The 25,436-nt window shown below is 41.9% G+C and overlaps 1 protein-coding gene across 1 annotated transcript in view; it reads left to right on the top strand.

Moving 5' to 3' along the window:
* The window catches only part of MRC2 (mannose receptor C type 2), a 1,890,380-nt gene that overhangs the window by 1,070,965 nt on the left and 793,979 nt on the right, over nt 1-25,436 (top strand). Inside the window, exon 12 of the mRNA XM_044055215.1 lies at nt 6,667-6,884. Within this exon, the coding sequence (XP_043911150.1) occupies nt 6,667-6,884 (218 nt within the window). The remainder of the gene's footprint in view (nt 1-6,666; nt 6,885-25,436) is intronic.

Below are 25,436 nucleotides of genomic sequence, written 5' to 3'. Positions count from 1 at the left end.
TGTGTTGGGATGGTAAGCATTTGGAAAACATTTATTAAAAGGATCACCTGCAGAATGTGCAATGAAATGTTTTATTTCTAAGGCAAAATGTGAAAATTAACATATTTGCAAAGAGATTATGATGCTGGTGCTTTAAATTAATATTAGCATGTTACCTGGGAGATTAAGCACTCAGATGTGAACTGTTTCACTACTAGGTTGTAATGCCCACCCTAGACAGCATAGATCTCATATTTAAATGACATTTTAGATATTTCAATAGTACTTGCATTTACTTCATGTTGTACCAGCTAGCCATATTTAAACTGCTGGTCTTGGAGTAGAACCCATCACCTAGTGCTGTGCAGTGCAATGAGCCACTAATATTGGTAACAACTTTTTAATTAGCATGTGTTGAGTATGAATTTTTCTGTTAAAGCCTATACTGCTGTCTCCTGAAGGCCTTTAACAAAATCTCCACAGCAAAAGTACAGAGGCTTTGTTGTGCAATGTCTGTATCACTCACTAAGCACTAATCCCAGCAGTGCTTTGTAACACTGTTTGTTGTTGAACTACAACAAAGGTATTGCAAATTGTAACTTTATATTTCTAATTGCCTTAATGATTTCTCTATACTTTAGATACAGTGTAGCATTTTTTTTTACTTTTTATGCAACGTATTCTTCTTGAGACATATACACAATGTGTGCAGTTTGCTTGTTTGAACCACAAAAATAGTTGCAATTTTTAACTGGCAACTTGGTCTCCACACCAACAATTTATTTTTCTGATTGCTCTGATGATTTTTACAGTCCAGATATAATGTACAGACTAGTCTTGAGACTTTATTCTTAGGCATTCATTTTTAAATGAATAAATGCAAAACCAAAATAATTACACCTGCTGTTTAACTAGTTTTGCTGTTAAAGGGTGTCATTTCACCTTTTATTTCTCCAGAAGACTTAATGCTAGGGCTGCATGCAGTAACAAAGATCACATGACCTCTATAGGATTACATACTGATGTGTATTGTAGAGGTAAACAAAACACAGAATACAGAGAAAGCAAAAATTCCCGGCAGAATGCAAGTGGAGATTCATTTCATAGTTCCTAGGTTCGTAGATAAGAACTAGGCCAGCTACGCTTGTTGATCATTTTAAGCCTAGCCATTTTTCATTTTTGAGCTAAAATAAACTTATCCCATTTGGTTAGAGACTGGCTTTACTCATTAATGGTGGAGAATAACTGGGATCATACCATAGATGATCTGAGAGGACCCATGCATGGCGTAAAGCATTTAGGGATTGGCCTGTGTCCATTAGTAGTACAGGGAGCAGTTCTGGGGTAAATATTTTATTTCCTATCCATAGATCCAAGTAGTGTTTGAATATGGATCGGGCTGAACTTTGTTTTATGTGAATGGGGGGTCTGTTACAGAGCAGTGGCATCCTCTGTGAGATATCCTGTACCTCCAAACCATTCTGTTGATGTAACAGAAGAGGCTTAGATCCCTAGACTGAGTATTTCTGATACCATTTGACTTACTGATGTACAATAAGTCTATCAGTATAAGATCAGAAGATACCTTGTATGCCAGGCACAGCCACCTCTTAGCAGTCCGTAGGATACCAAGTGTAGTGACAGGACTTTGAGTTGGTCCATGTAGGACATGTTTAGGTCTTGTATCCTTTAGTAGGGGGTATCTCTGTGGGGTCTATATTATATTATCAAATGCTTAAGAAAGTGAACGATAAATAACCTACCACGTGTAAGCGAAAGCTTACAATCTCGAAAGCTCAGAACAGCGATATTTTTTCCAAGGGAAAAAAAATCGCTGTTGCAAAAAAAAAAAAAAAAATTGAAAGGATATATACAGTGAGTGGGGGGCTTCACCCCTCACCCACCCTACTTAAATATAGCAACTCCGAGATCGCACTACAGTGCCGAAAATGGCAAAGTAATGGAAGCGGCCAAGCAAATTCTTTCCCTGGGAAAGAATTCACTTAAAAGTCGCTTCGCTATTTTGCCTTTTCATTGTTTTAAGTTCGACCAAGACGCATTCGCTAGAATGCGTCTTCGGTCATCTAATAGGAACCCTCTCTGTGGGCATTCTAGTTGTTGCATGTGTCTGGACAGATGCGTGCCAAAGGGGGCATTATACTCAATGACTGGATTGATAAGGGCTGAGTAAAGGGGGGGGGGTGATGACATCTCTAAATCTGTACACAACTCCTTTGTTTATAAGCAGTGCAATATAGAAGGACATTCTTATAACAGTGGATACATGTTGGTCAAAAGTTAGATCATTGTCTACTTAAGTTCCCAAATTCTGAACAACTTGGTCAACTCTTAGGGGTGTATTGTCAGTGTAGTAGTTCCCAGGGGTAGATGACTTCCCAAAAGATACAGTAATTCATATTTTGGCATTTAATATCAGTCCATGATTTTAGCATCAATTATTTATTTATTTGGGACAAACCTTTCTGCAGGATGCCTAAGTCATTTGGGGATTCAATGACTGCTCCTAGCTTGCAGTCTTCTGCAAACTTAGTCAGCCAGAGGTCTTTGGTATTGGCTGTGACTTCAGGAAAAATAGATGCTAAACAGGTGTGGTCCCAGCATAGAACCCTAGGGGACTCCAGTGGTGACTGGTGTCTTTGTGGAGGTAACTTCCAGTATTTTGATTTCCTGCATCCTTTCTGTGAGCCAGGTGGCAATTCACCAGATGACATAAGGGTTTATTCCCAGTTTATTTAGCTTTTCTACTATGTCTGACTAGGGAATTTTGTCAAAAACTTTGGCCAGCTTGAGATATGTGGTGTTTAACAATTTGCCTGCTTTGGGGACTTTTTCAGAAAAGTCCACTAGGTTCAGTAAGTATGACCTTCCCATAATGAATCCAAACTGAGAAGGGGGGCCAGTGTTTGGACATCCCCTATGTTCTGATTGATTAATTCCACGGTAAGTCTTTCCATGACTTTGCAAATGAAGCAGGTTAGGCTTATGGGTCTGCAATTGCCTGACTCTGTGGAAGGTCCTTCCTCATGCAGGGGAGTGACTGTAGCTGTTCTTCATTCACCTGATGCAAAACATGTATGGAGGCTGAGATTGAACAGTGTTGTTAGAGTGTGACTAGGTTGTGCTTTGCGCTATTTAAGATGCATCCAGGGATATTGACAGGACCCATTGATGCAGTATTTGTAGCTTTTGATAGCACTACTAGGACTTGGTCTTGTGTGATAGTCAGAGATGAGGAAAGATGGAAGGGAGAGAGAAGTAAAGTTAGTGCTAAATATTTTAGGCAGTAGGCTCCTTATATCTTCAGACTCAGTGTAGGTAACACCATTCACAATCAGTTCACTGCACTGCTGCATTGTGCTTTTGAGATTATGAATATAACTAAAAAAAGGCCTTGTGATTGTCTTTGGCTTGGGTTGGCATTTTAGCCTCAAACTTGGCTTTGGTGGATTTTATTAAGCTCCTGAGTTGTTTATTTTATTCACAAGGGCTCTAACATTTTAGGAATTACTGTTCTTACTTTTGGTTAAACTTGTTTTGCTTTTATTGTAAGGCTTGTTGATAGTGTGGCTTCACCAAGTCAGTGTGTTTATGGGGTTTGTCTTGTGTTTATTTCGCCTGCCCTGTGCTTATTTGTGCGGGGTGCAGCTGCATCTATATAGCTCTTTACATGCTGGTATAGTGTGGTGGTATATGTTTCCACATATTATATTCAGTGGATTAACTGGGTTTGGTGGGGATTTGAACCTTGCCAGTGTATCACTTAGGAGTAAGTTGTTTGTTTTAAAGAACTTTCTAAAGGTACCTTGGGTGGAAGGGATCTCTGGGTTCAGTTTTATTTTGAAGGAGGCTGCTTTATGGTCAGACCTAACAAATGATAAAGATATGCAAGAGATAGTGCAAGTTGCTCCTTTATTAGTAAGGATAAGATCCAAGATGTTATTACCCATAGCGAGTACTAAGTCTAATTGATCCAGGGCATTTATATTGACAAAGTTCAGGGACCTCTGCTTGTGCAATAGTGGTGGTGTAGGTTTCCCAGTCTTTAGCTGGATAGTTTAGATCACCTAGGAAAATGGTATTGGATTTAATGCTGAGTGATTGTAGTTCCTGTCGATAGGCATTGTGGCTTTCTTGAGTCATAGAGGGAGTTCTATAGCTGGCCAATATGTGATAAGGGACCTTTCTGATGGTTATTTGGACATGAAGAAGCTCTAGTGCCTCATGTTGCTTTACTACCTTGAGGTGAGTCTCTTCTGGATGAAGATTGAGACAGCTCCACCTTTTTTTCCCCTCCTGCACAGTAGCTGGTCTAAATATGTGGAAGGCATTATAGCCCTGCACAGCTGGCATGCTGTCTGCTATTTTAAGTCATGTCTCAGTCACTACACAGACGTTAATGTCCTCCAGGGTGAGAAGGGCTTGTAGGAAATGGTGTTTCTTGTTTAGGCTCCTAGCATTGATCAGTAACATTTTCATATTTTCCTTTGCTTGTCTTGATATGTTGGTAGGTTTATAAGGTTGGCATTGTCTAAAAAAAGGCACCATGGGAGAGGACAATACCTTTTAGTAATATTTGAAACCCTAGAGGAAACAAGTGCAGGCCATCCCCAGTGAAGCAGCATGGTCTGTGATCATATCCTCCCGGGCTGTCAAATGTAGGACACCCTTTGAATGACACCAAAAACAAGGCCAGTTATTGAAGTCAGTTATATTTTGCTCATACTGCAGCTCCATCCTTTGGGAAGGTGGAATGCTGCTCAGTGCTAGGCTCATGTCTGCCTTGGACACATGGTCCAAGAGCTCCATCATGCTCTCTTCGTACAGTCCAGCGATGTACACCTCAAGTCACTGACCCTTGCATGAACTAAGACTGAGTTATACTGGTACTTATTATTTGAGAACTTGACTCCAGGCATGATATGATGGATCTTGGCACCAGACAAGCAACTAACCATCACTCTTTCCTTGTTCAGCTTCATGAGAGGCACGTCTCTGTCTTACAGTGAAGTCCCCTATAACAAGAATGTTTGGTTGGGTCGATATATGCCTTATGGGCTCAGCCTCTGTGACTTTCAGACTCCTTGTGCTGTGTGAGGAGGTGGGTCTAACTTGCTGAGACTGCTTTGTGCTTGTGTTGTGTTTTAGGAGGTGTTTGCATCTTAGGCAAGTCAATCTTTAGAACCTCATCATATGATAGATTACGTGTTTGATGGGCTTGGAGAGATGGTATGTGTGGTGTACTGCTGACAATTTTGTTGTCTGTGTGTATTGTGTGTGAGATTTTTGTCTCTGGATTATATTTGTACATCTCTCACACACTGTATTTTAAGTAATAGATGATCGTCAGACAGCATGGGACAGTTCTTACATTGTCTCAAGATACCCATCTCAGTCAGGCTGGCTAGAGAAGTTGTGGTGAAGTGTTGGTCCATGGTACTGACAGGAATGAGTCTGGATGCGTGTTAGCTATATGTTCCTCTCAAATTCTTAGCACAAGAATTCTGGACAAAGGCACAAAATAGTGGTGGAACAAAGACCCAGAAATAGGGACAATTTTTAAATATTGTTCATAAACTTGAAAAGTAGATAGAGTAACAGCTTTTGCATTATCATGCATTTTCTGAAGGATATGATGTCTGAAACTCAAATGTCTCATTAATTTGTGACTTCAGTCCTCAATGATTTGCCAGAAAATGCAAATTTTGTGAGGAACAGACCAAAAATATGAGGCAAAATCTGCACATTCCATGAACATCTGAATCTATAACTGTTTGGAGTCCAGTTTGTTTTTGATAAGGTTTGAGTGGACTTGCTAATGAGTATTTTAAAGTTCAATACAAAACAGCAAGCCTGGAAATCTTCTTTTGCCACCAGCAAGTACCAGTAAATTAATTACAGTAAAAAAAAAACACTCACTCATTTAATGCTAAAAGTCAGTGCAAGCAGTATCAGTGCACTCAGTGATGAGCCATTTTATCAAAGGTCTTTTAGCCTGGTGAGTAGTTTAAGGGAAGAGACTTTACTTAATATGTTTATTGTCAATAACCAATCAATGGGGAGAAGGAGGGAATTACATTGTAAGTTATCATAAGGGGCAGGTAACAGATACACTGTGTTTAAGAACACAACTACATTAGGGTGGGTGGGTGAAAGGAAAATTATTAGACACTTAGCTCTGAGTGAATGGCCTAGAACTGCCTTAATGCACAGACAAGTTGTGAAGTTGCCTGGCAAACACTCAGTACATAGCAAGGTAACTAGGGTTTAATGCCAACAGTTAGACCACTTAAGGAGCAAAATACATTACAACTATGTACTGGAATTACTAATATAGGTTTAAGTACCCTAGCTAAAGCAGGTACTGACTGTTAAAATTAGTTTAAAAAATGATCAAGAAATGAAAACACATCTTTCATTTTCTATGAAATGGAACTATTGCATTGAGATAATATTTATACAGCATTAACTGTTTTAGGTCTGGTGATGGATTTGCCTGACATTGAAAACAATTTAAAGTTGAACTCTTAATTGTCAATCAGTCAATCAATCAATCAATCAATCAATCAATCAATCAATCAATCAATCAATCATCCAGTCAGTAAGTAAATAAACAGAGAAGAAAGACCATTATGGACTGGAAGCATCTTACTCCTGTCTGTCTTACAGGTTATAACAAAGGCGGCTGTGTGGTAGTGGCAACTGGAAGCTCAATCGGCTTGTGGGAAGTGAAGGAGTGTTCTGGCTATGCGGCAAACTATATTTGTAGGTATGACACAGGACCCATTATAAATCCTGATTTGCCATTCCCAAGGCCCACTCCCAGTTTGACCGATGTGTGTCCAGATCAGTGGGATTCAGCTCCTGGTCTGCGTTACTGTTATAAGGTAAGTCACTTTGAGTCATTAATAGCATGTCTGTGCTAGCCATTCATTAAATCAGCATTGTTAATACATACTATCTGTGCCAGCCATTCATTATATCAGCATTATTAATATACATCTTGGTATAATGTCAAGTCAAGATTTAGAGGCGTAAGTATGGAAGATAATGTTATCTTACACACTGTCCATAATGGTCTTGTGTATAAAATTTGTTTCACAGTACTTGAGTGCAGCAGTTGGTGGTACAGTTGTTTCACATGTAATTGGATAATTTAAACATCTTAGAGATGGAAAGAGATGGAGTAACATGTTATGGACTTTGAGGAATGGAAGGGGCAAGTATAGATTCCATAATTTAATAAATCCGTGTTCTCATGTTACTTTAATTTTTAGTTTGTTTGCTAATTAGTTTAACTCACTGTTTTATTTATTTATTTACTCTTTTGTTGACCGAATAAGTCTCACTAGTCTCTTTTCAGGGGAGACCCGAGGTGGTATTTATCTTAGTATGGGAAATTTGCCCAGGATATTAGAGAACTTCCTCTAATGTTTTCAGTAAGTGCCATGGGATCTTTTGCATCCATTTGAGCTACCATAAACTGAAGCAGATGTAAACTCAGTTTAATGTCTGATCCGAAGGGCAACTCACTCAGGAATGCGGCACTTCCTAATGCTGCTGTGCAGTGCCGGCAGCTTGACAATTAATGAAGGAAGAATAGAACTGAGTTTTCTGATCTTCCAGCACCAAAGACAAGTATGGTACCTGTTCATTCACTGACACAAGAGCCTCTTTTCAGGCAAGACCAGACAGCATTGTCTGGGGAAAGATGTGCTCAGTGTCACATATATGCAAATAGACCGAGGGAGTCAAACTCTGGACTACAGGAAAAAACATTAGCAGTTCACAGTCTTAACTCTCTGAGTCATTCTGCCAGCGTGAAAACTTTTAAGAAGCAGATGTTTCTGAAAGATGCTCAAGAAAAGTAATAAATCTGTGCAGAGAGTATGTCTAGCCACACCCTTACCTTAAACTACTACATTCTGCTTTCAATCACTTAGCCAGCTTCCAGTCCCTTTCAACATTCTGGACTGAAGAAACACGTACACAAATGCATGGATCTCGCCATACCCAATAGAACCAAGATGCTCTCCTCCAAAGAAAAGGAAGCCAATCTGGTGGTCCCCTGCCATAAACAAACTTTACAACAGAAGGAGGAAACTGATGCGGAATAAGGTGAAGTCCCAAGACTGGAAAAACTCACTTATCAGCCTCAACAAAAAGTTGAGATTCCTCATTAAATCCTCTAAAGCTAGCTATGAAAACAGAATTGCAGCAGATAGTAAAGACAACCACAAGGTCTTCTATAGTTATGCAGAGAATCTCCATGGCAATACCCAGATTTGCTCTGAGCTACTGCACAATGGTACCTCCTATACTGAGCCAACAGATATTGCCAATATACTGATCAACAGATTCAGTGCTAACTTTACCCCCCCCCCCAAAGGGCCAATTACAATACCAGTAGATTGCCAGGAACCCAGTATTACTGCTGCACAGGTTAAAACAGCACTGTCCAAGGCCAAGAGTACAGCTTCCATGGGACCTGACAATATCCCTGGCTGTGTTCTACATGAACTACAGAGTGAACTGGCACCTCACCTGTGTGCCCTGCTCAATCACAGCCTCACCTCAGGCTTTGTCCCTACCGAATGGCGCACTGCTACAGTCATCCCTCTCCACAAAGGAGGAGTGACTACAGACCCTGGGAACTATCGTCCTATTAGTCTGATGAGTCTGATATGCAAAGCTATGGAACGCATCATCATGGACCTAATAAACAAGGATATAGGGAATCTCCAAACTCTGGATCTCACAAAGTTTGGTTTTGGGAAGGGTAGATCATGCCTGCTCAACTTGGTTGACTTCTTTGAGTCAGTCACCAGAGCTGTGGATGAAGGCAAGGTGGTTCATACAGCCTACCTTGATCTAGCCAAGGTGTTTGATACCATTCCCCATTCAGGAATCATAGAAAAACTCACTGAGCTAGGCATCAACCCCTATATCACTAGGTGGGTTCCAAACTGGCTCACAGATAGAACCCACAGTGTGAAAGTAGCAGACTCTTAGTCAGACTGCCGACCAGTCACGAGTGAAGTCCCACAGGGTTTGGTCCTGGGTCCTCTCCTGTTTGATATCTACTTCTTTGAAGTCCAGACCAACACAAAGGGGTCCCAAGCTGACAAAGTTCGCAGACAATTGCAAGTTGGTAGCTATTATTAACTCTCCAAGTGATGTTGACATCCTACAGAAAGGCCTCACTGAGACCAATGACTGGTGTCAGAACCATGGCCTTAAGCTCAATGCCAAAAAATGTGCCGTCATCCCCTTTGGGAAAAACCCGGTTCCCATGAATTACCACATCGATGGTAGTCCACTGAACACAGAAGGTGTTATAAGAGATCTGGGAACACAGGTTGACCGCAGCTTTTCTTTTGACCACCACATTGCCACTGTGGTCAGAAATTCCTTCTATGTGGCACATCTCATTACTAAGGGTTTTGCATCCAGGAAGAAAGAGGTCTTTGCCTCCCTCTACTCTTCCCTCATTAGGCCAATCATCGAATATGATACCCCACTTGGCATGTACTTCACTAGTCATCTGCAACAACTAGAGAGGCCGCAAAAGTACCTCACAAAGAGGATCCTAGGCTTTGAACACTTGTCCTATATGGACACACTCAAGAAACATCAGGGCTTTGAATTGACAGTTTCACTTGCTGAAGTACCAGCAACATATTATGGAACTAATTAAACAAAAAATTGTGTTACTTCCAGATTGTGCAGAAAATAAAGATTTACAAGACTTAATGCATTCTGCAAACCAAGTTAGTAAACATACTTTGCAGTGTGGGTTTGATGCCTTAGAAGCATCTTGCAGGGCTGCTGTTACTGGGTCTTTACTGAGAAGACATGCTTGGCTAAAGGAACAAGTCTTGCCAGACCATGTCAAAGCAAAATTACTAGATGCCCCATACCCCATTAAATTAGGAGCATTTGTTTGGCACAAAAGCAGAAGTTGTTCTTAAAAAGATGGGAGAAAAAGCTAATTCTATGCAAACTGTCAAAGATTTCTTACAGGTGCAGCGACCTAGATTCAGTAGGCAATGGCTTTCAAAAAACTGGTCTTTTCCAGTCTGTCTCAGGTCTTATCAGTTCAAACCCACGGGAAGCAAACCACCAAAACTACAGTCTCAGGGTGTGCAAAGATCTAAACAGTGGAGTGTTTCCACCTCAAAACCAGGGAGTGGTAAATCACCCCCTTATGGAAAAAGTTCACAATGACTTTCCAATTATACTTCTCAGCCATGCCCAAGTACTTGCGCCCCTAGGAGGAAAACTCGCCCTTCATGCAAAAAACTGGATGTCCATTACTCGGGACCGATGGGTTCTAAACATTGTATCCCAGGGATACAGATTCTACTACCACTCACTGCCAACCCCAAGCGGGTTGCCAGACCTGTCTCCAAACCAGCGGGCAGAGGCTCAAAAACAAGTACTTTCCCTTCTCCATATCAGGGTTATTCAACCTGTTCCAGTAGAACAAAGGGGACAGGGTTTCTACTCCAGACTGTTCCTGGTGCTCAGAAAAGAGAACTCTTGGTGCCCTATCCTGGATCTAGCAATTCTTAACACCTTTCTGGTGGTCCCAAAATTCAAAATGCTTACACTGCAACAGCTTCTTTCTGTGCTAGCCAAGGATGCCTGGTTAGTCACCCTAGACTTAAAAGAATCTTATCTGCACATCCGCATAAGGGAGTCTTGCAGGAAATATCTACGTTTCAGGGAAGGTTCTCTGAACTTCCCTTTGGCTTATCTGCTGCACCCAAAGTATTCACAAAATGCCTAGCTCCAGCTATTGCGTACTGCAGGCAGAGAAATATTCAAATCTACCCATACTTGGATGATTGCATGATTTAGGCAGACAGTCAGGAATTGCTACTTCAGCACCTGGCATTTGTAAAAAGACTTCTATCTTCAATGGGATGCACTATCAATGAAAAGAAATCACAACTGGTGCCCAGCCAACAAATTGTATTCCTGGGAGCAAGCTTGAACACAACTTCCCAGATGGCATTCCTCACTCCAGAAAAACAGGTCCATTTGACAAACTATTTCAACCTAGTGGCCACCAAAACCCAGCTATCTGCAAGGAAAATACTGCAAGCCCTAGGATTCATGGCCTCATGCATTCTGCTAATTCCATATGCAAGACTGCATTATGAGGAAACTTCAATGGTACTTATAAAGTCTCTGGTGTCAACATTCTCAGGACCTGGAAACAATGATTCCTATCATACCTTGTCTAAGGGCAGAGTTCCTCTGGTGGGCAGATGCATTCAACCACAACAAGGGACTTCCTTTCACTCAACCCCTCACCGCCCAAACCCTGACAACAGATGCATAAGGCTATGCATGGGGGTTCACGTGTCAGGCAAATGGAGCCCAGAACAAATTCCCCTGCATATCAATCACAAAGAGATGCTAGCTGTACAGAATGCTCTGACAGCCTTCAAATACCTTATCCTTCCAGGACAGCTCCTGATAAAGACAGACACCACCACAGTTATGTGGTACATAAACAAGCAGGGCGGAACTCATTCTTACCCACTCTGCAGGTTAGCCATGGCTCTGTGGAACACAGCCTTGAGCAACCAAGTGCACCTACAAGCTCAATTCCTGCCAGGCAAGCAAAATTCACTGGCAGACGACTTAAGCAGAAATCTACTGGACCCCCACGAGTGGAAACTGGAACCCAACTCATTCAAACTTCTAACCCAGAGGTGGGGAACACTGGTGGTGGACCTTTTTTCCTCCCCCCAAAACCACCAATTTAGCAAATTTTGCACCAGAAACCCTCACAGCAGAGCCTGGAAGGTGGACGTCCTATCCTTTACATGGGAAAACCTCTCAATTTATGCCTTTCCTTCTCTGCCTCTACTCTCAAAGGTACTACTCAAGATCAAACAGAACAGGCCAAGGGCAATCCGTATTGCAAAAGACTGGCCATGCCAGCACTGGTACCCACTCCTATGCAGTCTGACAGCAGTGCCACCCTGTCACCTACATCAGACACCTTCTCTGTTGTCTCAGCAGGAGGGACAAATTTTGCATCCACAGCTGCAAACCCTAAACCTTGCAGCCCGGCTTATTCCCTGAATACACCACCAGCATCCCTCAGTAAACAGGTGCTGGACATCATCCTTGAGGCCAGAAGGCCTAGTACTAGGAAATCCTATGCTGAAAAGTGGAAAAGATATTGTTCTTGGAGTCAGTCTCAAGGAATGGACACAGCTGTGCCCACCTTACCTCAAATCCTTGATTACCTAGCAGAGCTGCTCCACAGAGGCCTATCCTTCTTGTCCATTAAGATTCATGCCTCTGCCATCTCAGCTCATTATAATACTGAGCCAACTCTCTTTTCTCACCCTCTCATCAAACAGGTTCTGAGAGGAGCTATCAATTTAAAGCCCCCTAGGACAGCTCCCACCCCGGCCTGGGACCTTAACTTTGTACTGGAGAAGCTCAAACTTCACCCTTTTGAACCTGCTGCTTCAGCAGAGTTAAAATTCCTCTCTTGGAAAACACCTTTACTTCTAGCTATTACTTCAGCAAGAAGAGTGTCTGAGTTACAGGCACTAATGGCGGTGGAGCCCTTCATTATTTTCCATGCTGACAGGGTTTCCCTCAGGACTAACCCTTCCTATATGCCTGAGGTGGCATCCAGTGTGGCTTTAAACCAGTGCAGCCATTTGCCAACCTTTTTCCCTAATTCTCAGAATAAAGGGGAAAGGATCCTGCACTCCATGGACATACACAGACAGCTCAGGTTCTCCCTTGACAGGACTTTCAGAAAATCTGACCAGCTGCTAGTCAGCTTTGCTACAGGAGAAGAGGGCAGGGCCATTTCGAAGCAAATCATTTCCAAATGGATAGCACACTGCATCCATTTCTGCTACAAGCACCATGGAAAACCTACCTTTCTGGGGATCAGAACTCATTCCACTAGGGCTACTTCAACCTCTACAGCATTTCTGAAGGGAGTCCCTATCGGGGACATCCTGGAAGCTGCAACCCAGAGTTCTGTGCACACCTTCAAGCATTACCACTTACCTATTTTTTCTAAATCCAGAGCTGGATTTGCTATAGCAGTCTTGCAAGGCCTGCTAGCCAGCCCTAATACTTCTAGACTGCCTCCATCCTTCCTTAGCTTTGGGAATCCACCCAAGTGTGGTGACTGCAACAGTGAAACACGAATAACATAGTACAGTTGTGTACACTTACCATAAATGTAGATGTTCAAGTGTATTCACTGTTGCAGTCCTGGTTTTCCTCCTTCCCACCCTCTGGCTTTCTCTATCCTTTCTACCTATCCACTTTATGGCCATCTTTTATGACAGGGATATTTACGTTTTACTGGAGGTGTTCCACACCATGTAATAGCTTCCTATTGTGGGGGCTCCTGACATCTGGGGCAAGAAAAACTGATGTAATGGCATCGGCTGCATGTTTTATACCCCTGACGACCTGACATCATGGAAGAGGCGACAGCATCCAATGCAGAAATCCCAAGACGCTGACTGAGGGCTATCTGCAGGCAGATAACCCAAGTGTGATGACTGCAACAGTGAATACACTTGAACATCGTCATTTATGGTAAGTGTACACAACTGTACTTTACGTAGCTGCTGTAATGTTCTGAGAGCTATGCAAAAACACTGGTATGGTCCAGTGTTCTCCATTATTCTTAGTGCTACCGAGGTGCATGATTTTAGTTTTTTGATTTTTTACTTTGACATTATTAACTGCCCAGTTGTATAATTGATCCAATACAAAGCTGCATTTCAACTGAGCTTGAACATTGGTTATCAAACCAGCTACCTTAGCATCATCTGTGAATTCAGCTCCTGTGTATGATTCATTGATGGCATTGTAGACATAAAGATATTAAACTAATGTGGGCCTTGCACTGCCCCCAAAGAACACCCATATGGTATATTAATTAAATGACTGAGAAACTGCACTTTTGATGCAAACATTGGAAGTTCTGTCAGACAATCACATAGTGGTCCACTGGGTAATATACAGGTTGATTCCTATGAGTTAAGGGTAAATGTAATAGTAGATTGGTATACTGAGTCATTTACTTCCCTAGATTCAAAAATATGATAGCACCCTCTATGTTTTTTAATGCCTCAACAAATAGGGTGAAAACTCAGTCACACAGGACCTACCCTGAAATAATCGTTGCTGAGACGTATCAAGCTCTTAGAGGAGGAGGAGATTAATTTTAAGATAACCCCTTAAACCATTTCCCAGGGTACAATTAGACTAATAGATCTGTAGTTTTGAACAGCACCTACATCACCACCTTTCAGACTGAGGAAGGTGTTAACTGTTTTCCACTATTTGGAACAAATCCATTCTGTAAGTATAACTGAAAAGGGTATCTTACAAGCAGATTGGTAGTATCTTTAGTATGACGAAGGGGCATCAAGGCCATCAGCTGAATGTTAATTCTACAATTTTACTACACAGTTGCTTGATATTGTTGTACATTCAACACAGGTGATACTTTCTCCTCTCATTCTCCAAAAGATTAATACCCGTTAATCCATTTTTCTCCACTATGTTTTACAAGGCAATAAAAACGTATCGGTGCTCAAATATTGCATCAGTCAATATGCAGTGAATTTACTTGTATTAAAAAAACTTTTTTTTTTTACCATTCCAGGCACTTAACAATTAATGTGCAGCCAACCTTATATGTAATAACCAAAAAAGAGAAAAACAACAGTATTAAGCAGCTTTCTTACTAGGCACAGGGAGCCATAAACAAGGTCTTCTTCTTCCTCTTTCGGCTGCTTCCATTAGGGGTTGCCACAGCGGATCATCTGTTTCCATTTCTTCCTGTCCTCTGCATCTTGCTCTTTCACACCAACCACCTGTATGTCCTCTCTCACCACATCCATAAACCTTCTTAGGCCTTCTTCTTTTCCTGTTACCTGGTAGCTTCATCCTTAGCATCTTTTTCCCAATATACTCAGCATCCCTCCTCAGCACATGTCCACACCAAAGTAATCTTGCCTCTCTGGCTTTGTCTCCAAACCTTCCAATCTGGGCTTGACCCTCTAATATACTTATTCCTAATCCTGTCCACCCTCATCACACCCAGTACAAATCTTAACATCTTTAACTCTGCCATGCCCAGTTCTGACTCCTGCCTTTTTGTCAATGCCACTGCCACAAACAAGGTAATGAATATAAACTAACAACTGCATTAAATTGGCAAAGTAATGAAAAACTGCTGAAGCAAATGAACAGTGTGAATTTTTAAAATATAGTGGATGGTTCAAGCAAAACAAATAATTTTTAGAAGTCGCCTCACAGTAAGACGCTGTCCGGTTCAATTCTCAGCTCGTGCGTTTTCTGCGTGGAGAAATGCGTGAATGGACGTACCTTCATTGAAGGTTGTGCATCAGGGCTGGTAACTCGGCACGTAAAAATCAACTACCAATCATTAGCGGACCGGAGTTCCACTGTGGCGACCCCCTAACCGGGAAAAGCCGAAAGACACAACAACAACTGAAAATAAGTTTGTATGGAGGTGTTGCACATGCTTAAAAAGCTTAATCAGTTTTTCCATGTAAAATAGAGTTTATCAGTTGTGAAAATTCTAAGACTTTATGAAGCAGAATGGAAATGTAAGTGATTGGTGATACTTAAACAGAACAAATTTGTAAAAACTGTCTCCAGAGAAAGTAAAGATACTATAAGGTTTGTGTTTGCACTGCAAAACAACAATTATTTCAAAACAAGTGCAGGAACAAGTTCCAGAAGATTGTTTTGGGTGCAGCTAAATTTGCGAACTCTAGAATTGCTGGCTGTGGATACAGTTTTAAAAGGATGGGTGCACGGTGTATGCTAATGCTTCTAATGTTACTAGAGATGATTGGACACATTATATTCTTAAGAGCCGAGCTTCACAGCAAATGACATTTCAGAGGATAAGAAACCTCTAGTGGTGCTAAATGTGTCAGGCATATGCAAATGCTTTTATTGTTTTTCCCTCTTACTCAGTGTACCTTTTAGCAATATTAGGTTGTGAATAAAGTGGATTTAAACTGTAGCTAATATTTCTTGTTTTAGTTTTTTGATGTGAACAGACTGTGATGTTCAGCTTGTTGAAATGTTTGCCAATATTAATTGTAGTCATACATTCACGTGCAATGTTTTACATATATTCTTTAAAGTATTTGATAAAATGTGTTGAAAAGTTAGCCAAGAGGAAATAGAGAGAGAGAGAGAAAACCATCAGAAGAATCCCAGAATCTTTTCTTGCAACTTCATCGTAGCTAGCAACGTAACAGCTGAACATATTTGGTAAAGGAGAAATGGGGATGCAGCACTGAGGATGAACAACCATGGCTTTTACTGCTTGTTGTGTAAACATGCATCTTCTGTGATCACTGCAAATGTATCCATTCCCCTGTAGACTCATTTATCCCATCTTTTTAAGGATCCACACATGTAGGTGGAACACAAACCCTAGCAATGTGTGACAGTCAGAATGTAGAACACCTTATTTTTGCACTGCAAGAAAACATGCCTTTCCCATGGAGCCTGGTTGAACTCTGTAAAATAAGGCACACGTGCGAGTCAAATCCAATTACTAATCTGCAAAACCATAATCACACCATAAATAAATATGAAACAGCACTTCTATACAGAACCAAACAAAATCACAGGCTCATTTTTACCACTTGCTACACTGGCTGCATTCTCCAAACAGATGTGCTTCATATCACACAACTGATTCAATGTACGCACTAAGTGCATGAATGAACAGCATCCTGTCATACTTTAATGCATCAGATAAACACTTAATGTCTGCTCCTGTGGCTTTCTTAGCAGCATCTAAGACATGTTTTGGCAGCTTAGGATTACAGCAGTCCAGTTCTTCATCCATTTTAACTGTTAGTAAAGAGATCAGTGTTTTTATGCTGAGAGAAGGATGCAATTCAGTCTTTACTTTCTGCATCATGCTAAAAGCTGTTTCGGCTTCTGAGTTTGAATGCGGCAAGCAAAGTAGAATCATCAACTGTTTGAAAAGTAGCAGTTTCCCCATAACTGCTAAGGTCCCTCAGAAGGTGTTCCCATTACTTGGACACACATGAGTGGGGCCCATCTACTGGACCTGTCAGGATCCCTGTGTCCTCAATCTGATACTTTGTAAACTTATCAAGTAATTGTTCAGCCTCAGCATTATTCCCACAGACACCGAGACGGAAACCAACATCCCTGACAAGTCCCAAAGATATGTCCAATTTGGGGGCGGGATTAATGAGGAATGCAGCATCTTACCTTAAATGGTCTTGATTGGAAACTTTTTAAGCATTTAAGCTGTAACTTTTTTTATCAAAGTTAAATTCTATAATCTCCCAGAACATCATGTGCAATGCAGGTTGCCTTTGTCACTCTACATGTCATTTTCCTGAGAACATCTTGATCCTTTATATTTTTTCATAAATTTCAAGATGTTTTGTCCTACTATAAGTGATAACTCATGTTTAGCAAGGAGCAGCACCAAACCAACCTCTGCCTCAATAACCCTTTGTGCCTGCTAAACTCTGAGGTCCAAAAAAGTTTGCTGTTGTTCTTCCAGCTGCATGCTTGCAGTTCTGTCTGTGTTTCTCACTGTTGGCATGTTGCTGCAAATCATGTTGTTTACCATGAGGGATTGTGAAATCAGTACCACAGGTCTTGCCGAAAGCATATTTTACTCCACGACTATGCACAGAGGGCCAGTCATAGGCACTTGTCCAATTTGACTGAAAAATTGTGCATCTCCTCCTCTTCTTTGGAGTGCTATATTTATCCACATCCCTGTCCTTATAGTGATCTGGGCAGTTTGTACCTAGCAGGTTTTTAAAACAATGGTGTTACTGAAAAAGACAAGAAAAAATGTAGCCATACTGCTTAAAGAAAAAGGGGCATATCAGTCTCCTCAAAATCAAAGAAATTGGGCAATGGGGCCACACCCTACCCACATCACTGGAAAATTGCTGCCTCTGCACCATCTCATCCTGTTCGTCTGTGCTCCTTTTGCTCACTATAAAGGCCTGCATGATCAGATTAAGTGTACTTCTGCTTGCTAAAGTTGTGCCACTTCTTTGCTTCTGTGACATTGTGGGGTGTTGCCAGCTGTGTCAGGAGAAGTGGGACAGTGCATGTGTGGCATGCAGAAGTTTTGTAAATAGTCCTATATCATTTGACTGTCACATTGATTTGTACAGATGCTTGTATTAAAAATGTATTTGTAAAAGTTGCTTATGTTATAAATGCTGTGACAGAATCTTAAGAGAGTTTTGAATGTGTATTGTGCCAGAGTCAGGTGACTAGATGTGATGTCCTTCTATAACCATCTGAACGACAGAACTCTGGTAGCAGCAGTTTGATGTTTTTCTTTTTGTTTAGAATCTGATATAAAATATCTGTGTCAGTTATTACAGTTCTGTTAGTTATTTCTGGTGCAGTGTATAATATCTAATCTTGCCTTGTGGAAGTGAGCATCTCAGCAGTACATCTTGTCTTGTAGAAGTGCTAGGGAAGTGAAATCTCAGCAGTGCATCTTGCCTTACAATAGTATGTGAGTTAACTAGGGGCAGTTTCTCCTTCGGTCAGTTAGGAATAATACTGTGAAATTAGTTTAGTATTATTTTTTCTGCATCTGTGGGATTCTGTCCAACTGTGTTATTTTTTATATTTCCTGTGACTGAAACTCTGTTTATTATAACAAAATATTAATTATTCTCTGTTCTCTTTTTTATTATCCATTATTAAATATATTTATACATTTTCATTGTGGCTAGTCTTTTAGAGAATACTTTTAACACCTTGACAGTGTTTGTGCTTATTTTAGTGACACTGTGGCCATTCCGGTAGGGCCTTGCTGCTTCAGTCACACTCTACCATTTATATCAATATTAATTTGACACAGTATCATAGGATCATAGCTAGTTACTAGGCTACTGGCCCTGAGGCCCTTATAGGCTTAGCCAATAAATTAGCCCATTTTCCCACAAGTCAGCACCCGATGTTTCTGTTCAGCAGAGACACAGATTAAATCCCAGTTGTGTATTTTCTATTTCCCATCCAGTCATCCAGGTTCCTCTTAAAGAGGGATAATGAAGTACTATGCTTGATATGGAGAGGGAATCTATTCCACAGATGAGGAAGTCTCTAGGAGACAAATCTCTCCCGCCAACAAGTCCTACTGATGTTGCAGACCAAGTTGAGGTTTTGCATGCGGGTCATGTGAGTGGGGTTTGGCTTGCGGATATGCAGCAATTTCATCAAGGTGGGGTCAGAGACTGCTCTGTATGCCAGACATAGATCACCTCTGAGGAGTCTATATGAGACAGAGTAGAGGGACAGGGCATTTAGGCTATCCGTGTAGGATAGATTTTTGAAGCTCTGGGTACTCCTGGTCAGGAACTTCTGTGGTCTGTCCAGCTGCTGCATGTGCTTCTCAAGGTACATGCCAAAAGGGGCATTATATTTGATGATGGAACTGATAAGGGAGGAATACAAGGAAGTTATGACTTTCTTGTTCCTGGAAGAAATACCCTTACTAGCTTAGGATGTTTTTATTAATGTGATAATTTATGGAGACATCACTTTCCCCAAAAGGGATGGTGATACTTTTTTGGCGTTTAGTTTGAGGCCATGTTTCTGGCACCAGTCATTTGTCTGGATAAGGCCCTGTTGTAGTATGTTTACATCACTAGGGGAGTTGATGACAGCATGATTGGTTACCCATTGGATTAGCCTTAGAGTATTTGACTGGTGGCAGCAATCTACCTTGTAGTCTGGAGAGAAGGGACACAACTAGTTAATCTGTGTCAGCCTTTCCCTGGTGTGTGTGTGTGTGTGTGTGTGTGTGTGTGTGTGTGTGTGTGTGTGTGTGTGTGTGTGTGTGTGTGTGTGTGTGTGTCAGATAACTAGAACTGGGACACATTGCTCCAAAATGAGTCTTGATTGGGATCAATCAATCCAGTTCTACTTGAGCGTGCTCCCTGTATGCTTTTGAGGGAAATTCTGCTTTGATGCAGAGAGCTGCATTTGAAATACTGTGTAAATCCATTCCTGTTTTTAGTGACTGCCTGTCACTGGTGTCAGTGGGTAGGATTAGAGCTCCTTGATTACTGGCCCTGAGTAAAGAGGGGCCATCACAGCTTCCACAATGACACTTGCAATCCTCTGGTACTCACTTGATCACCTAACCAGTGTTGCAGAAGGGAGAGTGATTTTATATTACAAAGATGACATTTGCCGTTTGCTCAAAACACCCTTGATACTACCTACACTTTCCTCACCTGTCACCACTTTGGGTGTTCTAGGCCTGCCGTACACACTGGTCTGTACCTAGTAAAAGTGCCTAGTTTAGAATATAAAAGTTAATACAAACTAAGGCCCTTAATAGTTTTACAGAAAAAAATACATTAAATGACATAACATGAGAATGTGAATATAAATGTGAATACATAAAAAACTTTTACTTGTCTGGTCTGACTTAGAATGGTTGTGACCAAAAAATGCAAGATCTCAGAGCTTTAGGTAAGGCGGACATTGCATATTCCAAAAAGGGACATTTGTAGAGCAAGAAATCCTAACATCCTTATCTGTAGAACAAGAAATCCTAACGTCCTATTTTAAAATACAAATGTCACACTTTACCTGCAACAAAAAGATCCACTGTAAAGAATATACAGGTAGCTAGTAAGGCTGTAGTGATGCTAGCATGAATGTGCTTAATTTCTAGATGTTCTTCATGTTTCACTGTTGCAGTCATCACATTTGGGTTATCTGCTTGCAGTAGCCCTTAGTCGGCCTGATTATCAAAGTCTTGGGTCCTGCATCAGTTGCTGTCTCATCTTCCATGACGTCAGGTAGTCAGGGGTATAAAGCAAGCAGTTGATGCCATTACATCAGTCTTTCTTGCCGTGTGGTGCCCGAAGCAGAAGCAGTTCGCAAGTGCCAGTTGGCTGACTCCTGAAATTTTCGTTTTCGAGTTTCAGAACCAAAGTCTTCAACTAAAGCTAAGTACCCTATTGGGGAAACTTTTTCTTGCTCTAAATCGATGTCAGTAAAATTCAATAATTGTATTTCTTGTGGAAAGCAAATACCTCATAAAGATTTTCATTCGTACTGTATTCCTTGCCTAGGCCCTGACCACGACGTACCTCGCTGTTGGTTTTGTACCTTATTTAAACAATTAACTATTCGTCATCAGTATATTTACACTTCTAAACCCAGATATGGCTTTGGTAAACCACCCAACTACTGACATTCTGAAAAAACGCAAAGATAAAGACAGAGACAGGCTTCCTAGGTCCAAAGCTACTGACGACGTGTCTCCTAAGCTAGTCACCAGTTTGCTGGTACTCAGTGAGGTGCTTTTGCAGCCCCTGATACCCGCTAATTCAGATTCACAGGCCTCTACTGAGACCCATTCAGAGTCCGGTATGCCATGAGATGCTTCAACTGTGGAACCTGTGGATGTCTCTACCTTGGATGGGTCCGGAGCCGCTGTGCAGGCACCAGCTTCTGAGGGTGTATTCAGGCCTACTGACTTGCATATTAAACCGACGCCGTCTTCTTCTTCAAGACCTAACACTCGATCCATGCCTATAAAACCAATGCCCAGACCGCATGGTCAGGCCTCTATGCCTAAAAACAAATGATAAGAATGGCTGAAGACCTTATTATTTTAATTACGGGAAGCCAACCTTCCCCCTCTAAGAGACCTAGGACTGAATTTGCTTATGATTCTTCTGATCAGGATTCTGAAATTTCTGTTTCCTCTGATGACCAGGATTTACCCTTATCTACCTATGAGGATTCTGATGCAGAGGACTCTATTCCCTCTGCTTTCTCTCCAGATAATTTATCTTTTAGTGAAACCTTGTATACTCTTAGGGAGCATTTTCGCTGGGAAGCCAGGATTACTGTGATTCTAAAAAGAGCCTTAGGGATTTCTTACTTCTGCCTCAACACAGGCCTTTAGCTATCCCCCCGTACTGGACATTGTTGATGATGCCTTTTCGGAATCTAGCTTGGCCCCAGACTCCTTACCTCCTGCTCCCAGAAAACCACATAGATATTGCAGTGTTCCTGACTCTCACAAGTTCCTCTTTAAAAATCCTACTGTGGATCCTGAGACCATTTCACAGGGACCCAAGGGCATTAGGGCTACTACTGCCAAAAATCCTACCTCCCCTGATAGAGATTCCAGGGCACTGGATAGATGGGGTAAGAAGGTGTACACTTCTCCAACCTTGGCCATTAGGGCCTTAACCTGCCAGTCTCATATGTTAAAGTATCAGCAGCATATTTTTGGATTGCTTAAACAGAAAATGATGTTGATTCCTGACTGTGCTGAAAATAAGGATTTATAGGATTTAAAGCATTCTGCTGAACAAGTTGGAAAACATACTTTGCAATGTGGTTTTGATTCAATAGAGGCATCTTGCAGGGCTGCTGTCACTGGGTCTGTACTTAGAAGGCATGCTTGGCTTAAGGAGCAATCTTTGCCAGATCATGTTAAAGCTAAATTGCTGGATGCTTCCTTAAACCAGGACCGCCTGTTTGGCGACAAAGCAGAATAAGTACTTAAGTAGATGGAGGGAAAAGCTAAATCTATGCAAACTGTTAAAGATTTCTTGCAAGTACAGCTGCCAAGATTTAGTAGGCATTGGCCCTCTAAGAATAGGTCCTTTCCTGCCTCTTCCAGGCCTTCTCAGTCCAAACCCAGAACCAGCAGAACACCCAGGCTTCAGTCCCAAGGTACGCACAGGACTAAGCAGTGGGGGGCTCCCACTTCCAAAGCAGGGAGTAGTAAGACTCCCCCCTATGGTACACTGTCTCAATGACTTAATTTTAAAACTTCCAAGCCCTTCTCAACTGACTGCTCCTTTGGGGGAAAAGATTGCTCTCTAGGCAAAAAACTGAGAACTCATTACCCAGGACAAATGGGTTTTAAATATAGTTTCCCAAGGATACAGATTCCACTTCCACACTTTACCAACCCCAAACGGTTGGCCAGATCTACCCCCAAATCATTGGGCAGAGGCTCAAAAGCAAGCTCTCTCTCTCTTACGTATAAGGATTATTCAAACTGTAACAGATGAGGAAAGGGGACAAGGTTGCTACTCAAGACTTTTCCTGGTGCCCAGAAAAGACTCCTCCTCACGTCCTATGCTGGATCTCTCTATCCTAAACACTTTTTTGGTGATTCTAAAATTCAAGATGCTAACTTTTCACCAGTTGCTTCCTATGCCTGGTTGGCAACATTGGATTTAAAGGAAGTCTTACCTGCACATCCTAATCAGGAAATCTTGCAGAAGATACCTATGCTTCAGTTCTCTGCATTGCCCTTTGGCTTATCTACCATGCCCAGGGTATTCACAAAGTGCCTAGCTCCAGTCATTGAATTTTGCAGGCAAAGAAATATTGAAATATACCCATACCTGGATGATTGTCTTAATTCAGGCAGAAAGACAGGACATACTTTTGAATCATCTGACATTTGTACAAAAGGTGCTAACATGTCTGGAGTACACCATAAACGAAAAGAAATCCCATCTCGTACCCTGCCAACAAATTGTATTCCTGGGAGCAAGCTTGAACACAACTTCCCAGATGGCTTTCCTCACGCCAGAGAAACAAGTTCATTTGACAGCTTACTTCAAACTAATGGCCACAAAGACCCTGCTGTCTGCAAGACAAATACTGCAAGCCTTGGGGTTCATGGCCTCCTGCATTCTCCTAATTGCATATGCAAGACTGCGTATGAGGAAACTACATTGGTATCTAAAAAGCCTATGGTGTCAATATTCTCAGGATCTAGAAGCAATGATTCGTATCATACCTTACCTACAGTTAGAGTACCTTTGGTGGGCAGAGGCCTGCCACCAAAACAAGGGACTGCCATTCACTCTACCCCCTGCCACCCAAACCCTAATAACAGATACATCAGACTGTGCATGGGGGGCTCACTTGGCAGGGAAGTGCATTCAGGGCAAATGGAACCCAAGTCAAATGCACCTGAATATCAATCAAAAAGAAATGTTAGCTGTACAGAATGCTCTGACGGCCTTCAAGGACCACATTCTTCTAATACAGTTAATGGTGAAGACGGACAACACCACTGTTATGTGGTACATAAACAAGCAGGGGGAACCCACTCATACCCTCTCTGCAGACTAGCCATGGCTCTGTGGGACACAACCTTGAGCTACCAAATGCACCTACAGGCTCAATTCCTGCCAGGAAAACTAAATACACTGGCAGATGAACTAAGCAGAAATCTCATGGACCCACACAAGTGGAAACTGGAACCAAAGACATTCAACATGTTGATAAACAAATGGGGGCGCTCAGATATAGACCTGTTTGCCTCCCCCCAGAACTACCAATTGGAGAAATTCTGCACAAGGACTCCCCACAAACAAGCTTGGAAAGTGGATTCCCTGTCCTTCACCTGAAAAAATCTATCAGTTTATGCCTTTCCTCCTCTGCCTCTCCTCTCCTCTCCAAGGTACTACTAAAGATCAAACAGGACAAACCAAGGACAATACTGATTGCACCAGACTGGCCACACCAACAGTGGTACCCCCTATTGTGCAGTGTGTCACTGCTGACACCATGGCACCTGCCGCAGACCCCTACCCTGCTGTCCCAGCAGGAGGGCCAGATTCTGCACCCTCAGCTTCAAACCCTGAACCGGGCAGGCTGGCTAGTTACCTGATCTCTCCATTATCATCCCTTAGTAAACAAGCGTTGGATGTCATTCTGGAGGCAAGGAGGCCTAGTACTAGAAAATCTTATGCTGAAAAATGGAAAAGATTCTGTTCCCGGAACCAAACTCAGGGGATGGGCACAGCAGCAGCAGCTTTACCTCAGATTCTTCAATACTTAACTGAGATGCTTCACAAAGGCATTTCCTTTTCCTCCATCAAAATTCATTCCTCAGCCGTTTTAGCTCTTACAACACAGAACCAACCCTCTTCTCTCATCCACTGCTCAAGCAGTTCCTCAGAGGGGCCAAAAACTTAAGACCACCCAGGAGAGCCCCAACTCCAGCCTGGGACCTTAACTTTGTATTGGAAAAACTCACTCTGCCTCCTTTTTGAGCCAGCTGCAAGTGCAGAGTTGAAATTCCTTTCTTGGAAAACAGCCTTCCTTTTAGCCATCACTTCAGCAAGAAGGGTGTCTGAATTACAGGCCCTCATGGCAGTGGAGCCTTTCATCATCTTTCATGCGGACAGGGTGTCCCTCAGGACCAATCCCTCCTTCATGCCCAAGGTAGTATCCAGTGTGGCTCTTAATCAGTCCATTCATTTGCCAACCTTCTTTTCTAATCCACAGAACAAAGGGGAACGAATACTGCACTCCTTAGATGTGCACAGACAACTTAGATTTTACTTGGACAG

Source organism: Protopterus annectens, chromosome 13.part0, assembly GCF_019279795.1.
Source record: "Protopterus annectens isolate FY-2018-M chromosome 13.part0, PAN1.0, whole genome shotgun sequence".
In the NCBI taxonomy this organism is placed as follows: Eukaryota; Metazoa; Chordata; order Ceratodontiformes; family Protopteridae; genus Protopterus; species Protopterus annectens.
This window is presented reverse-complemented; position numbering and strand designations above follow the sequence as displayed.